Source organism: Pelophylax lessonae (genome assembly GCF_965119305.1).
Source record: "Pelophylax lessonae genome assembly, chromosome: 5".
NCBI lineage: Eukaryota > Metazoa > Chordata > Amphibia > Anura > Ranidae > Pelophylax > Pelophylax lessonae.
This window is the reverse complement of record NC_138772.1, coordinates 514,723,568-514,740,101: the sequence shown is the minus strand read 5'-3', so window position 1 is coordinate 514,740,101 and position 16,534 is coordinate 514,723,568. Positions and strand designations below refer to the sequence as shown.

Below are 16,534 nucleotides of genomic sequence, written 5' to 3'. Positions count from 1 at the left end.
CTGCTCTAGACAGAACCCCTCTCTCCATCGAAATGGGGGAGCTGTCAGATAGGAGGAACATTCCGATTTGGGCTGAGACCCAGTCATATGCAACCTTGCAAGGCGTAACTCGCAGACCAGCCCCCGTCCAGTGGGGCTATGTCGCAGCCGACAGAGCAGAGCTGAGGTCTGCGCATGCTCCCAGGCCAGGCTGGGGTGACCACTGGATCTAGATTATCCAGCCAGTCGCCCAGTCCGGCAGCGAATTGTAGATCTCACAGGAAAAAATCCAGGAGAAAAAAATGTTCTATCTAAAAAATTTTGCTAGGACCAAAGATCCCAGCAAGGAAATTGGTCCTTACTCCTGACTAGGCAGAAAAAAACTGAGTGGCTATAGCAGAGAGAGGGAGTATACAATCTGGGACTGCCCATGGGTGTAGCCAGAATTTTTTTCTGCCTAGTGTCCTACTCCTGTAGGGGGCAGTATAACCCAATGGTTATGAATATCAGGAGCGGTGTCCGTCAATGAACGAAAGAGAAAAGGAAAGAAAACCTAAAAAAGAAAACAAATGCAGTGATCACATCTAAGAATTGGTAAGCTTTAGTATAATAAAGATTTTCTTTTAGGGTAAATACCACTTTAACCTTAGCTTTAAAGAACATTTATAACACAACGTAACAGACTTGTATCCAAGTGTGATTACTAATTATTAGGTATAATATTATTACAAAGTCACAAGTTTGTACATTAATTCAATTAACCACTTCCAGTCCAGTCTATTGTCAATTGACAACTGGGCGGGACATTCATCGTTCCGGGTGGATGTCATATGATGTCCTTATGGAACGCGACACCCTGCGGCGCAATCTGTCATCCAGCTGTGTCCATCAGACACAGACAATGACTGATTAGTGTACCGGCTCGCTGCCAGTAACACGTGATCGCTGTAACCAATCACAGCAGATCGCATGACAATTGTAAACAATGGATGGCTTCCTTTCATGTCATCTTTTGTGTACAATTGTGTAGCTGTGTTTGGTCATAGTGATCACATGGCATAGACAGGGCCAATCACAGCCCATCTGTACCGTGTGATTAGCTGTGGCCAATTACAGCTAATCACAACAAACACTGACTGAATCAGTTTCATTTCAGTAAACAAGGTTGCTTATACCGATGAAATTCACTGGTATAAGCAATCGTAATGTGTAAAGAAAAAAAATCCTAATCACTTCCCCAGAATAGTACAGTGTTACACTGTATTGCTCTGGTCTCAGTGTGTTTTTTATTTTATTTTTTTACATACTGTCACCAGTCAGTGACCCAGATCACCACCACACCAGTTATACAATGGCGCTGTACTGCACTGATGATAGTATAAAAAAAAAAAAAAAAATTGTGAAAATACAATTTTTTTTAAATTTCTTTTTTTCCAAAAAATTGTGACAAAAATGTAACAAAAAATTACAACTTCAAAAGACTTGCCATGGCTCTTACTAAATACCTTAGACTGTCTACTTTCTTAAAGGGGTAATTTGGGGAATGATTGTACTGTCCTCACGTTTTCGGGCCTCAAGAACTGAGAGGCAATAAGTATATCAGAAACAATCAATTTTTAGATTTATATCATAGTTTGTGGACTCTATAACTTTCCTACAGACTAAATAATAAACACTGATTCGGGTTATTTTCCCCAAAGAAATTGTAGCAGAATTTTTTTTGGATCTTTTTTCTTTAGTTTAGCAAAATAAAAAAAAAAAACAGTAGTGATTAAAAATACACCAAAAGAAAGCTCTCTTTGTGTGAAAAATAAAATGATAAAAATTCCATATAGGTAGTTTCATAGCGTTGCATGACCGCGCAACTGTCAATCAAAGAGCGACAGCCCTGAAAGCTGAAAATCGGACTGATCAGGAAGGGGGTGAAAGTCCCCGGTATTGAAGTGGTTAAATCCTTCGATCCTTGGACGAGGTCAAAAGTAGACTTTATTTATTTGGAACATGACAGCCACGCAGCTATCACTTTTCATTAGCAGATCAGCAGTGCAATTTACTTTCATTACAAGTTTCCGTTAATGGCAATTAAGAAACCGAAGAATGCACAGAAGTTATGTCACAGGTAACGGTGAAAAGGGTGAAGTAGCTGCTTTGAAAGGCTGCATGTGTTGGCTTGCCCTGTGGTTTTTGGGCTTCCAAACAATGGCTGGTACTAGAAGACAGCTGTAAAAGCTCAAAGCTTAAGTAGTTGAGGATTATTACCTAGAAGCCTTACAGGAAATATTCAGAGTTTACTCAGACTACTGACCCATCATCAACTTTCGGCTTATAAGTAAGAGAGTTGTGGCTTACCCTATAATCAAGAGCTGTAAAAACATTTGTGAGTGGAAATAAGATAATTAGAGGTGGTTTCTCCAAAGATTTACAAATTACAGACGAGGAACATAACTGGGAACCCCTCTACACTCTCCCACATGCCTTTCGTTCTTACCACATATTTTACGTACATGGTTATTACCCATCCTTTAATCCAGCCTCATTATCCAGGTAAGAAGCTTGGCTGACCTAAGAACACGTAACGGATTAGACACAGAAGCCAATTAGGACATGTGAAGAAATACTAAAAAGAAAAGTTGAAAGCAGATGGCTGGAACATGAAATCGCTTTATTAGAGGGGCTAAATGCCCTCCAGGAATATCATGTTCAGGGTCAAAACAAGGGTGGAATGCGTCAGTAGTTTCAGACCTACCTCAGTATTATCTGTAATCACTTTTATATGTGCACATATAATATATTTATCTGCTGCTTTAAAGATGAATTCCAGGCATGGTGTATTTTTATAGAGTTACAGTACTCCATCTTGGACCACTGTAACTACTGTGACAATGAGAGGCCTTGCCACTATATAAATGGGTTTAAAAAGGACACAGGCCTCTCAAAGAGTCAGGTTGAGAAGTACTAGCAGATCTTTAGTGAGCAGAGAAAACGGTCTTACATTTTCTCTGGATTTGGTCACTCTAGATCGGGGCTGAACGTTTAAAGGTTCCAAAGTGTGTTGGGGAGGGAAGGAGCCTTCAGTCTTGTTTCAGGGTTTAGGCTAGTTGCCTACAGCCTGTGTCACACAGGTGGCCAGACTGTTCTAAGTAGAGATCGACCGATTATCGGCAACACCAATATATCGGGGGCCGATATATCGGAATGGGCCCCTGAGGTTACCGATATTGCCGATACTTAGGCAAAGTGCACGTCCTGGGGTGATGCCTGCAGCTAGAGGCATCACCCCGGTACCGGTGTCCATAGCCGACGGTCAGCTGACTTGTAATGACAACCGATGCGGCTGAGAAGCCGCACGGCTGTCATTACAAGCGGGAGGGGACGCTGCCACACCCTTAAACCAAAGTGCTGACTGCCATGAACTCGCTGTCAAAATGCATCTACCACTAAGATAAACATCCCTCATATCACACTATGTACATACTATATCTGGCCGATGCCCCAGAATATGGAAATCACTGAAGTGGCATCACACATTGAATTCCTCTAGAAAAGTGTTTTACAACCTTTTTTTCTGTCAAGGCACCCTTAAAAACTCTGCACAATCTTGAGGCACCCAGTTATAAAAAAAAGTAAAAGACGAAACTACTAGTTTTGCATAACACAGCAACATCCACATATGTGGGACAACCAAAGTTAGGGGTGATTTATTCTTCCAAGCAAATACACCTTTGTACATTGATACTGACTAGTATTCCAATGTTTCTCCTCTCCTTCAGTTTCTCTCCCTCCCTCAGCTAATGTGACCATAGTGCTGATGGAGAGGTGCAGGGAAAGGGGCAAAAAAGGATGCTGTGTAAGTGCCCAATGTCATCCTTATCAACTAATGACCCCATTGGTTGTTACAATGCCAGCGACTAGAAGGTTGTAATGGTGCACAATGAAAACCTGAGGATTGTGTACCTATAAGAGGCAGGCTTTATCCACCTGCTGGCTTGTATACAATTTTTGGGCAATTTTTAGGCATTGTGCCAAGGCACCCCTTAATACACATGGAGGCACCCTGATTAATAACCACTTTACCACCGGAGGATTTTGCTGTCTTACGTCTGAGCCACTTTTTGCGATTCGGCACTGTGCGACTTTAACTGACAATTGCGGGGTCATGCAACGCCGTACCCAAACAAAATTTACGTCCTTTTTTTCCCACAAACAGAGCTTTCTTTTGGTGGTATTTGATCACCTGTGCGATTTTTACTTTTTGTGCGATAAACAAAAAAAAAAAGAGCATAAATTTTGAAAAAATAATATTTTTCACATTTTTTTATATGAAATTCCCACCGAAAAAAAATGTAAAAATCAATTTTTTTTTTAATTTTTGGCCAATTTGTTTTCTGCTACCTATGTTTGGTAAAAAAAATCCCAATAAGTGTATTTTGATTGGTTTGCGCAAAAGTTATTGCGTTTACTAACTAAGGGAAAGATTTCTGTCATTTTTGGTATTTTTTTTTTTTTAACGAGTAATGGCGGCGATCTACGATTTTTTATGCGGGACTGCGACATTGCGGCGGACAGATCGGATCCTTGACTGACATTTTTGACACTTTTGGTGGTACCAGTGACATTACTGCAGTAATCAGTGCTATAAATATGCACTGTTACTGTAAAAATGACACTGGCAGGGAAGGGTTTTAATTTTATTGGAGAGGGAGGGGTTAATGTATGCCTGGTGCTTACTAACGTGTGTGGGGGGAGGTGACTGAGTGACACAGGGACAGATCCAGGGTTCAGCTATGCTGAACCCTGCAATCTGACCCTGCCTGTCACTTAGCGGGCGGATCTCCACACTAGATTCCCTGACGATCAGGGAAGAGCAGCGGCCATCGCCACTGCTCCTCCCCTGGCCCGACTCCCGCTGTGACTGAAAGGGGAAAGAGCGCCGCAGAGAAAGGGGAATGTCTGCTGACATAGTACTACGTCGCCAGACGTTATCGAGCCACTTTGCCGCAGTACTGCTCTAGTGAGCAGTCGGCAAGTGGTTAAAAAAAGGCTGCTCTAGCAAATGTTCTCTGAATTGCGCCCATGCTGAGTGGCCAAACCTTATATTCACAATGCAGCCACTCATCATAGAACCTGGAAGAAAGTGGAGATTACTGGAGTAGCAGTGTCTATTTCAGTGATTTCCAGCTTCCAGGAGCATGGGCCAGGTATGGTATATATATTGTTACATTGGTCCAAGCTAGACTATATAAAAATATACCATACCTGGAATTCTTCCTTAAAGCCCAATTGAACGTTCAGTTAAAAGCAACTAAACACATTGCAGATGTAAGAAAAAAAAAAAAAAAAAAAAGTGTGCAAATGCTGTGTTCTTTAAAAAAGCTTGTCCCTGGCAAGTATGCTGCAGAAGAACCTTTGCTCTCTGCATGGAAGCAACAGCCCATCGGCAGAGATCTTACACCCCTGCCAAGTCAGAGTGAGAGCTCTACAATCAGCCAAAACATGTGTGCTAATTGCAGAGCTATAGGTCCGGCTCAGCAGTGGTTGGGTCAGACTTCTGCAGATAGACCATTGCTTCCACAGGGAGCAAGGATCTTTCTCTGCAGCATGCTGACAGAGGACAGGCATTTCTACTGAAGTTGCAGCTGCTTGAGAAAAAAAAACAAATATGGAATACATTTAGCGGATTCAAAATGAAAGTTTAAATGGTCTTTAACCACTTAAGCCCCGGAAGATTTTATCCCCTTCCTGACCAGGAGGTATTTTGCGATTCGGCACTGCGTGACTTTAACGGACAATTGCGCGGTCATGCGACGCTGTACCTAAACGAATTTGACGTCCTTTTTTTCCCACAAACAGAGCTTTCTTTTGGTGGTAATTGATCACCTGTGCGATTTTTTGATCATGCGCTATAAACAAAAAAAGAGCGTCAATTTTGCAAAAATAACAATATTTTTCACATTTTTTATATGAAATTCCCAAAAAAAATGTAAAAATCAAAATTTTTTAACATTTTCGTCCAATTTGTTTTATGCTACATATGTTTGGTAAAAAAAAAAAAAAATCGCAAATCACTGTTTCTACACAGGGGAGAATGACAGGCGGCTTGTTTACATCAGCCACCTACCTTTCTCCCGCTGTCACGGACGATCGTGAGTGAGCGGCGGACATTGGGGGGGGGGGGGTCCGTGACCGCGCGGGAGCGCGCCTCCGGTGGCGCACGCTCGCTCCCCAGAGCCTCACAGGCTAGTGACGTACCGGTACGTCACTTTGCCTGTGAGGGGCTGACCGCCGCAGTATATGTACTTGCGGCGGTTGGCAAGTGGTTAAAGTGTATTGAATGTATAGGAGGATAGAGTGGGAAATGGTTGATACCCCTGTCAAGTGGTCTTTCCTTTGTCTTGTTAGCAAGAACCCCCTTTTCACTTCCTATACTGGAGACACAACAGGAAGTAAGGGGAAACCTCTTGAAAGTCTTGGATCTCTGTGGAATCAGCTGAAATTTGCTCAATGGGTGGCCCTGTTCAAGAGCCAAAGGAGCCAGGAAGAAAATTGTTGGTTAAAAAGCATTTGCAGCCACTGTTCAGGTATTCTGACAGCTGACAGAGCCAGCTGTCAAATTACAATAGACAAATCATGGGGACTCCATCAGCGCTGTACATTATGGATGGAGGAATAGGTCAGTGCATGCTCAGCTTTAGATAGCTGCCACAATACCGAGTATCTGCTGATAATTGAACCACTCTCCAGCCCTTTGTGAACAAATTGCCTTTTGTCACAGCAAAGTTTTCGATTTTGACCAGCTGCCATTTTTCTGCACCCCAGTTCCTATGTTTTTTGTGCTTAGGACATGGAAACCAGGCTAAGAGATTCAACTACACATGGAAAACACAGGAACTGGGATGCAGAAAAATATCAGCAGGTGCTCTGGGCTGGTGAGTCAAAATCTGAAACATTTGGCTGTAGCAGGAGGCAGTTTGCTGGTGAAGGGTTGGAGAGCGATATTGTAATGAGTGTCTGCAGGCAACAGTGAAGCATGGTGGAGGTTCCTTGCAAGTTTGGGGCTGCATTTTGGCAAATGGAGTTGGGGATTTGGTCAGGATCAATGGTGTCCTCAATGCTGAGAAATACAGGCAGGTACGTATCCATCATGCCATACCATCAGGGAGGTGTGTGATTGGCCCCAAGTTTATTCTACATTAGGACAACAACCCCAAAAATACATCCAATGTCATTAGGAACTATCTTCAATGTAAAGAAGAAAAAGGAGTCCTGGAAGTGATGATTTGACCCCCCCAGACCCCTGATCTCAACATCATCAAGTCTGTCTGGGAAGAGACAGAAGGATTTGAGGCAGCTTATATCCACAGAAGATCTGTGATTAGTTCTCCAAGATGTTTGGAACAACCTACCTGCCGAGTTCCTTCAAAAACCTATACCCAGAAGAATTGTTGCCATTTTGAAGGCAAAGGGTGGTCACACCAAATATTGATTTGATTTTCTCTTCTGTTCATTTACTTGCCATTTTGTTATTTGATAAAAAAACTATCAACACGCCAATTTCTGAAAATATTCTTCATTAACAGCATTTTTTTTCCACACCTGCCTAAGACTTTTGCACAGTACTGTGCACTTGAATAAAGTCTGGTCTCATACTGTCTTTTCAATAAAACAAAAATTAGGAAATTAAACCACTTGCCGACCAGTCACTGGGACTGTACTGCGGCAAAGTGGCTCGATTCCGTCCAGCGACGTAGACCTATGTCGCTGGACTCCTCCCCCTGTAGGCCGCGCTCGCGCGCCCCCGGAGGCGCGCTCCCGCTGTTTTCAGTCACAGCGGGAGTCGGGCCAGGGGAGGAGCGGCGGCGATCGCCGCTGCTCTTCCGCGATCGTCGGGGAATCGAGTTTGGAGATCCGCCCGCTTGTGTAAACAGAGCGGGCGGATCTCCTAAGTGACAAACAGTGACAGATTGCAGGGTTCAGCATAGCTGAACCTGCGATCTGTCCCTGTGTCACTCAGTCACCTCCCCTCACACACGTTAGTAAGCACCAGGCATACATTAACCCCTCCCTCTCCAATAAAATTAACCCCTTCCCTGCCAGTGTCATTTTTACAGTAACAGTGCATATTTATAGCACTGATTACTGTAGTAATGTCACTAGTACACCCAAAAGTATCAAAAATGTCAGTCAAGGGTCCGATCTGTCCGCCGCAATGTCGCAGTCCCACAAAAAAAAAAAAAAAAAAAAAAAAAAAAAAAAAAAAAATCGCAGATCGCCGCCATTACTAGTTAAAAAACAAAAACACCAAAAATGACAGAAATCTTTCCCTTAGTTAGTAAACGCAATAACTTTTGCGCAAACCAATCAAAATACGCTTATTGTGATTTTTTTACCAAACATAGGTAGCAGAAAACAAATTGGCCAAAAATTTAAAAAAGTTTTGATTTTTACATTTTTGGGGGGGGGGGGGAATTTCATATAAAAAAATGTTAAAAATAGTTATTTTTTCAAAATAAACGCTATTTTTTTGTTTATAGTGCAAAAAGTAAAAATCACACAGGTGATCAAATACCACCAAAAGAAAGCTCTGTTTGTGGGAAAAAAAGGATGTAAATTTTGTTTGGGTACGGCGTCGCACGACCGCGCAATTGTCAGTTAAAGTCGCACAGCGCCGAATCGCAAAAAGTGGCCTGGACATAAGACAGCAAAATCCTCCGGTGGTAAAGTGGTTAAAAAATAAAATGTAATTTTTTTTTTTATATATAAAATTTCACATACGTTTACGTTCACATAAAAAATAAAATTGCACATCTGTTTTTTGAATAACGTTTTTGACCAATATCACACAGACAAGTAGGACTCTCACAATACGTGCTAGCCCAGCTTCAGCGACAAATTAAAGACCTAATTGCATTTTCTTTCTTGTAGTTTCAAAAAACTAGGATTATTACAGTAGAATCTCATTGCAAAGAAATGTGGTTTGTTAATGCAAAAATGTAAAAAACTCACAAATTGAAAAAGGACTTCTTTTAGGCCAAGACTACGTAAAACAAACAAAGATAGAATTTTATTCACTAATAAACTATTGTGTGCATTTCTGGTAGATCTGAATACATGTCAAGCTTGGCTGCCCGTCACCAACAGACAGACAATAGTTTCTACTTATAAAAGGACCGACCAGCGTGCCTTCAGCCGTCGAGTCTAGAGAAGGCGTGACCGAGCGTCCAACTAAATACGAAGACTCCCGGTCAGTTCCATCACACATCAAAGCATTCTTTCACCATTGCTTAGCCCCTTCTGAGTAAACTGAAGGTTCTGGAAATGAATCAAGCAATCCATTTCTATAGATCGAATAAAGTCTTGTGCGCAACATTCTCTTTTTATACTAGGACAGCTGACTTAAAACAAAATAGCTGGTAGGAACACATGGGGAACAATCTAAAGAGATCTTTACACCATGAGCACATTTAAGAGAGGAAAGTGTCGGCAAGAAGGCACAATAGGAGTTTAGTATGCGATAAGAGGGAGAAAAAGGCATAAAAAGCATTAAATACAGCGGATTAACTTCACAATGTGATCCTTGCTCAGCTCTCAGAGAGGCAGCGTTTCAAATGTCAGAGATTTTTCATACTAGGAGGGTTTAATACCTTGGAGATCATTAGCAGCGTGCAGGCACAAAACATAAAAGAGAGGGGCTTAGAGAAGAAAATTTGGATTCACTCATCTGGAGCTGTATGCATATTCTGAATGCCAGAGCTACTAAAAAAGTTTGATTACAAAATGTTAGCGAGAGGAGGGATGCAGTCAGTGTACTCCTTTACATGCTTTACTGCCAACACAAACTGTTAAAAAGCAACTCCATCCAAAGATATCTTCTGTGTTGCAGGTGCAGTAGAGGCAACATTGGTTTCCCCAATTTGTTTTTTCTTGTGTTTCTGGAACACAAGGGAATATCTGCCCCTACCCCTTGCACAACCATAACAACTGAGCATGGAATTTTGGAGAAGCTACTGCTGGCACCGATAACTTTGGTGCATAATCTTAAAAAAAGAACTCCAGGTATGGATATTTTTAGACAGATACATTGGTCCAGCTTTGACCAATGTAACTATGCAGATACCATACCTGCAGGATCCTTCTTGAATTGGGAAATCACCGTAGTAGACAGCACTACTCCAGTGGTTCTCCACTAGCTCCTGGGTCACACTCCACTGGGCACAGGCAGGTGCCATTCAGAGAATGCTTTGCATTTTCTCAATTAATACAGAGCATTCTCTGAATGGACGAGGTGGAGAGCATGAGGTCATCGCACAGCCTTACCACCTCATCCAAACAAAAAAGAAACAGGCGAATCGCCTCTAAGTGCAGTACGTTTATTACGATAAAAGGCACACAAGTAGTGGCAACTCACATAATAGTGAATGAAAATAGGCTCAATCTGGAGTCAGTCGGTGAACATGCAGTCCAAATCCCAAGTCCGGGAGAGAAGGAGAGATGACCTTGCCGGTAGATGGAGGTGGAGGACAGGATAAGCCGGCTGCTGTCTTCCGGGACCGGCTAATCTCCTTGTATCGGGCTGGAGCGCAGCGTCTGCCGCGTGACGTCAACAGGGAAATGATAAACACTTGAAAAAAGAGCGCGCATGCTCCCCACGAGCTTGGCGCATGCTCTGAAACGCGTTGTGTACCCTCCTTAACCCTGTTGACATCACGCGGCAGATGCTGCGCTCCAGCCCGATACGAGGAGATTAGCCGGTCCCAGAAGACAGCAGCCGGCTTATCCTTTCCTCCACCTCCATCTACCAGCAAGGTCATCTCTCCTTCTCTCCTGGACTTGGGATTTGGACTGCACGTTCACCGACTTGACTCCAGATTGAGCCTACTTTCATTCACTATTATGTGAGTTGCCACTACTTGTGTGCCTTTTATCGTAATAAACGTACTGCACTTAGAGGCGCTTCGTTTCTTTTTTTGTATTGTCCACAGAATGGTTCTTCCTGTGTGGTGGAGCTGGCCCTTTGTTTGCAGATCAAGACTCATCTTTCATTCCTATTATCTTCAGTGTCCCCTCACCTGATGGACTCACATATGCCCTTTTTCTATGCATTTTAGGTTATCTGTGTCTATCTTGTTTATTCCCTGTACCCTTAATTTGTTATACCCTCACATCGACTCTACTACACCAGACCACATCCATTTTTACCTCATCCAAAACAAGAGAATGCTTTGCAATTATTGAGATAGTGAAAAGCATTCTATGAATGATGCCCAAGCGGAGGGGCTGACCTTCAGTGTTCAGAATGCAGCAGGGCAGCCGTTTAGCACAAGACCCAGAAGCTTGAGGTATCACTGGAGTAGCGGTGTCTACTACAGTGGTTTCCAGTTTTTATAGGGATCCCACAGGTATGGTATATACATAGCTATACTGTTTAAAGAAAAAAGTAAAGCTAAAGCTCCTTTGACGCTACTTCTCCTGTGGGTCACAGGAGTTCACTTTGCTCTGCACTCCTGTGACCCAAATTCAGATGACAGCGGGCTAAATTCAGCTGTGGGCTGATATCAACAGCCAACCGTTCCTGTCCCCCTGCACAGCCTGACACTTCACTGAGCTTACTGGAGGGGAAGAGCAGAGTGCTGGTGACTTAAAGTCACATGGTACAGACAGGGCTAATCACAGCCCATCTTTACCATGTGATTAGCTATGACCAATCACAGCTAATCACAATAGATCACAGATAAACTGCAGCCCCTGGACCAGCTGGTCCACCATCACTATCAGAGGATTCCAGGAGCGTGGTTGCAGACCCAGCCAGGTGACCCACATTCGCGGTGGCCAAATAAAATTTAGGACCTGATGAGGCAGAGGAAGGCGGGGGGCGCTTTTGCTAGCCCGTCACCTGCAAGCCACCTCCACCCAGGACACAAGGGACTCCAGGACCGCCGTCAGTGCATGAATGGATGTTTGGGACATGGAGGACTCCACAGCCTCAGAGAGGGGATCAGGCGGGGAAATGTGCTCCAAAACTCCATTAGTCACCACAAAAAGTGTAAAACACTGCCAAGGGACAACCCCAACACGCTGGCAGCACCACCCAGTCACCAGGCACAAAGCACCAAGCGATCCTCAGCAGAGAGGGAGAGGACCAGACTCACCACCCACAGAAAACAGGCACCTACAGACACCACGAGAATCTGCACTACACGTGCGGCGATCTGGAAGTAAAATGATCCAAGAATCAGCACCAGGGGATGAGGAAGGGCTCCCACCGCCGAAATCCCCGCCCACAGGGCTCCACTGTCATGGCCGCCGCTATTTCCAATGGCAAACCACAAAAAATGGATGCCGGACTACACAAACATGGCCGCCGTTGAAAACGACCCAAGGAGGAGACCAGGCCTCCTGGACAGGGGGCCCAGGCAGGAGCCCCCACCAGGTACAATCCCCCCTCCGCACAATAGATTGTCCGGTCACCGGTGGCGCTCCCCCCCCCCAGCCCCCATCGTCTGCATAGCTCCCTGCCCCCATCCAAGGAGGTGGACCAGACCACCAAAAAAGTCCCAACATATTTGGAGGGGGGGTAGGATGGGGGACAGATGAAAAAGAGGGGGGGGCCTGACGGGAAGGAGGTGAACACTAGGGTCCAACAGTCCTAAGGAGGGGCCCACGTCCACCCCAAAACCCTCCAGGGAGAGAGGGGGGACGGCTCCTCACCATACCAGGAACCAAGTGGGCACTGCTCCAGACAGAACCCCTCTCCATCGAAATGGGGGGCTGTCAGCCAGGAGGAACGCTGCGACTCGGGCCGAGATCCGGTCGTATGCGACCTCGCGAGGCGTTTAACTCGCAGGCCAGCCCCCGTTCAGTGGGACTATGTTGTGGTCGACCTAGAGCGGAGCTGAGGTCCGCGCACGCTCGCTGGCCAGGCTGGGATGACCACTGAATCTAGATTATCCAGCCCATCGCCCAGTCGAGCAGTTGATTGTAGATCTCACAGTAAAAAAAAAAAAAAAAAACAGAAAAAATATGCCAGGGCCAGAAATCCCAGCAAGGAACTAGGTCCTTACTCCTGTCTAGGCAGAAAAAAAAAAACTGAGTGCCTATAGCAGAGAGAGCGAGAGAGCAAGAGAGCGAGCGAGAATATACCCCCTGGGACTGCCCATGGGCTTAGCCAGCCTTTTATCTTCCTAGTGTCCTAGGAGGCAGTATAACCCAGCGGTTATGGAGATCAGAAGCTGTGTCCGTCAATGAACGAAAGAAAACACTTTTTTTTTTCAAACTTTTTGGGCTTTTTTTTGTTAATTTTGCAAAGGGAAAAAAAAAAACAGCAGTAATTTAACACCACTGAAAGAAAGCTCTATTAATGTGAAGGAAATGATAAAAAAAAAATGTCATATGGGTACAGTGTTGCATGACCGCGCAATTGTCATTCAAAATGTTACAGCGCTGAAAGATGAAAATTAGCTGGGGGCAGGAGGGGGGGGGGGGGTGTCCTGTATTGAAGCACTTAAACTATTGAATTCTGCCCATTTGCTTTATCATCACAGCATAGGGACTAATTGTTTTGTAGCCCAAGAAAAGAACTGTGAAGACTCCATGAGATAACGAAGGACATTTCTGGTCAATAGGTTTTTTTATGGCACTTAATGAACATATGTTAGAAAATAGTTTTAATTATATATTTAAGAGACCAAAAGGGAGCAAATTAGAGGTTCATATTCAGGGTAATGTACACTTGTACAAATGTACAGGATAAGTTCACCTTTTATAAAAAAAAAAAAAAAAATTATATTATATATATATATATATATATATATATATATATATATATATTAATAATAATAATTGCACATCTTTTTGATGGTAAAAAAATGTGAATTATTTATTTATTTATTTTTACAGTGGAGCTTGTAAAGCATTGCATCTGTGATCAGCTGATCGTGGGTGCAAAGCCAGGATCCTGCAGACTCTCAGTACACTCACTGCCTTATACAGGTAGGCAGTTACTGAATTGCAGGAAGAATCAATGAACTACGAGAGCACTCATCAGCGCCCTCACAGTTCACTGAGAACTACAATCCATTGGTCGTAGTGGATGATGGTACTTGTAGCTCATTCATTCACAGAACTCTGCATGGCTGCCATGTTTTTAAATTGGGACATCGGGTGCGGGGAAAAGATCCCCCACATGCGGTCACAAGGACATGTCACATGTTCCACCCTAAATACGGATGGAACATGTAGCATGTTTTAAAAGTGAACTAAGCTTTTAGGGATCAACATGTTTTACAAAATATATACACTAGATTACCAAAAGTATTGGGACGCCTGCCTTTACACATGAACTTTAATGGCATCCCAGTCTTAGTCCGTAGGGTTCAATATTGAGTTGGCCCACCCTGTGCAGCTATAACAGCTTCAACTCTTCTGGGAAGGCTGTCCACAAGGATTAGGAGTGTGTCTATGGGAATGTTTGACCATTCTTCCAGAAGCGCATTAGTGAGGTCAGGCACTGATCCAAAAAAGACATGGGTGAGTGAGTTTGGGGTGGAGGAACTTGACTAGCCTGCACAGAGTCCTGATCTTAACCCGGTAGAACACCTTTGGGATGAATTAAAGCGGAGACTGCAAGCCAGGCCTTCCCATCCAACATAAGTGCCTGACCTCACAAATGCGCTTTTGGAAGAATGGTCAAAAATTCCCATAGACACACTCCTAAACCTTGTGGACAGCCTTCCCAGAAGAGTTGAAGCTGTTATAGATGCAAAGAGTGGGCCAACTCAATATTGAACCCTACAGACTAAGACTGGGATTCCATTAAAGTTCATATGTATGTAAAAGTAGGCGTCACAATACTCTATATTACCAAAAGTATTTCTTTGCCAGGTCAGAATTAAGTGTTTTATAGGAAGATTTTATTATGTATCACTTTCTAAAGACTTAATTTTGTTGAGAAAAAAATTCTCAGAGGAGGGACACTCTGCTCCACTCCTAGCAGAGATAGAAGGTATTCCTCAGAGGAGGGACACTCTGCTCCACTCCTAGCAGAGATAGAAGGTATTCCTCAGAGGAGGGACACTCTGCTCCACTCCTAGCAGAGATAGAAGGTATTCCTCAGAGGAGGGACACTCTGCTCCACTCCTAGCAGAGATAGAAGGTATTCCTCAGAGAAGGGACACTCTGCTCCACTCCTAGCAGAGATAGAAGGTATTCCTCAGAGGAGGGACACTCTGCTCCACTCCTAGCAGAGATAGAAGGTATTCCTCAGAAGAGGGACACTCTGCTCTACTCCTAGCAGCGATAGAAGGTATTCCTCAGAGGAGGGACACTCTGCTCCACTCCTAGCAGAGATAGAAGGTTTTCCTCAGAGGGACACTCTGCTCCACTCCTAGCAGAGATAGAAGGTATTCCTCAGAGGAGGGACACTCTGCTCCACTCCTAGCAGAGATGGAAGGTATTCCTCAGAGGAGGGACACTCTGCTCCACTCCTAGCAGGGATAGAATGTGTTTATGAATCAGTTACTCACAGCCTAACAACAAGTGGTCTGGCAGTGCTGGGCTTTCCTACAAGAAAGCTCAGCATCTTTTACATGCTATAAAATGTTTGTGTTTTATTTCACCGCCCTACTTAACATTTGATAAAAGGCGCAGGTTTTGCATTTGAAACCAAAAGGAAAATCATGAAAACGAAATATACATACGGAATCCAGAGCTTTGGATAGGCTTCAATCTCCTCCTCGGTGTACTCATCCAGCCTTCGGGGAATGGCTCTGGGTTGCTTCATTTCACCAACGAGATTCCTCAAGATGTCTTCAGGAATATCCTACAATAACGGCACAAAATCACCAAGACATACCTTCTCTGTACATGGAAATAATTCAGCAAAAGAAGAATTTAGGCAATCTTGATTCTTAGAGCAAAACTTTATTTTTATTTAGTGCAAAAATGTAAAACACCCCTTAGAGATAATGGGAACAAATAACACACTTGACATAGCAGACACTGCTTTCAAAAAGCAGTTCAGATACCGCCGCCAAAAACTGTTCACGTCACAATAGCGGTGGACTGAACGCAAGTAAAGCCATGTCGCACCCAACCACACTTAATGTCCCCGGATCGTCACTTCCGGTATTGCGTAATATAACACTTCCGGTTGCCGTACAGCCACGTTCCGACGCGTTTCGTCATACCGACTTCATCCTGGGATTGGCAACACAGCACGGCAGCCTCCTATATATGCAATTTAATATGCTAATGCGTTACCATCAGCCAATGAGATCTCCTGTGTCTCCGCAACCACGATATGCACAGTTAACACTCCGCATACCAAAACAACACAGGTTAAAAATTCATAATAAAAAAAAATTCATATGTATAAACATCACTATGTAAATGATACATGCAGAAGCTGTTTAAACCTGTCATCACCCAACCATGATCAACCCTGTATTAAGCCTCAAATAGAGTGTCAGATATTAAAAATTGTTATCTACAAAAGGTGACTATCATGTCATTTAAATATAATAATTGAAAATTAATAATGACTGATAAAACAATTAAGATC

The 16,534-nt window shown here is 43.6% G+C and overlaps 1 protein-coding gene across 1 annotated transcript in view; it reads right to left on the bottom strand.

Annotated features, from left to right (window-relative positions):
* The window catches only part of MRPL13 (mitochondrial ribosomal protein L13), a 121,877-nt gene that overhangs the window by 31,566 nt on the left and 73,777 nt on the right, over positions 1-16,534 (bottom strand). Inside the window, exon 6 of the mRNA XM_082257932.1 lies at positions 15,672-15,793. Within this exon, the coding sequence (XP_082114058.1) occupies positions 15,672-15,793 (122 nt within the window). The remainder of the gene's footprint in view (positions 1-15,671; positions 15,794-16,534) is intronic.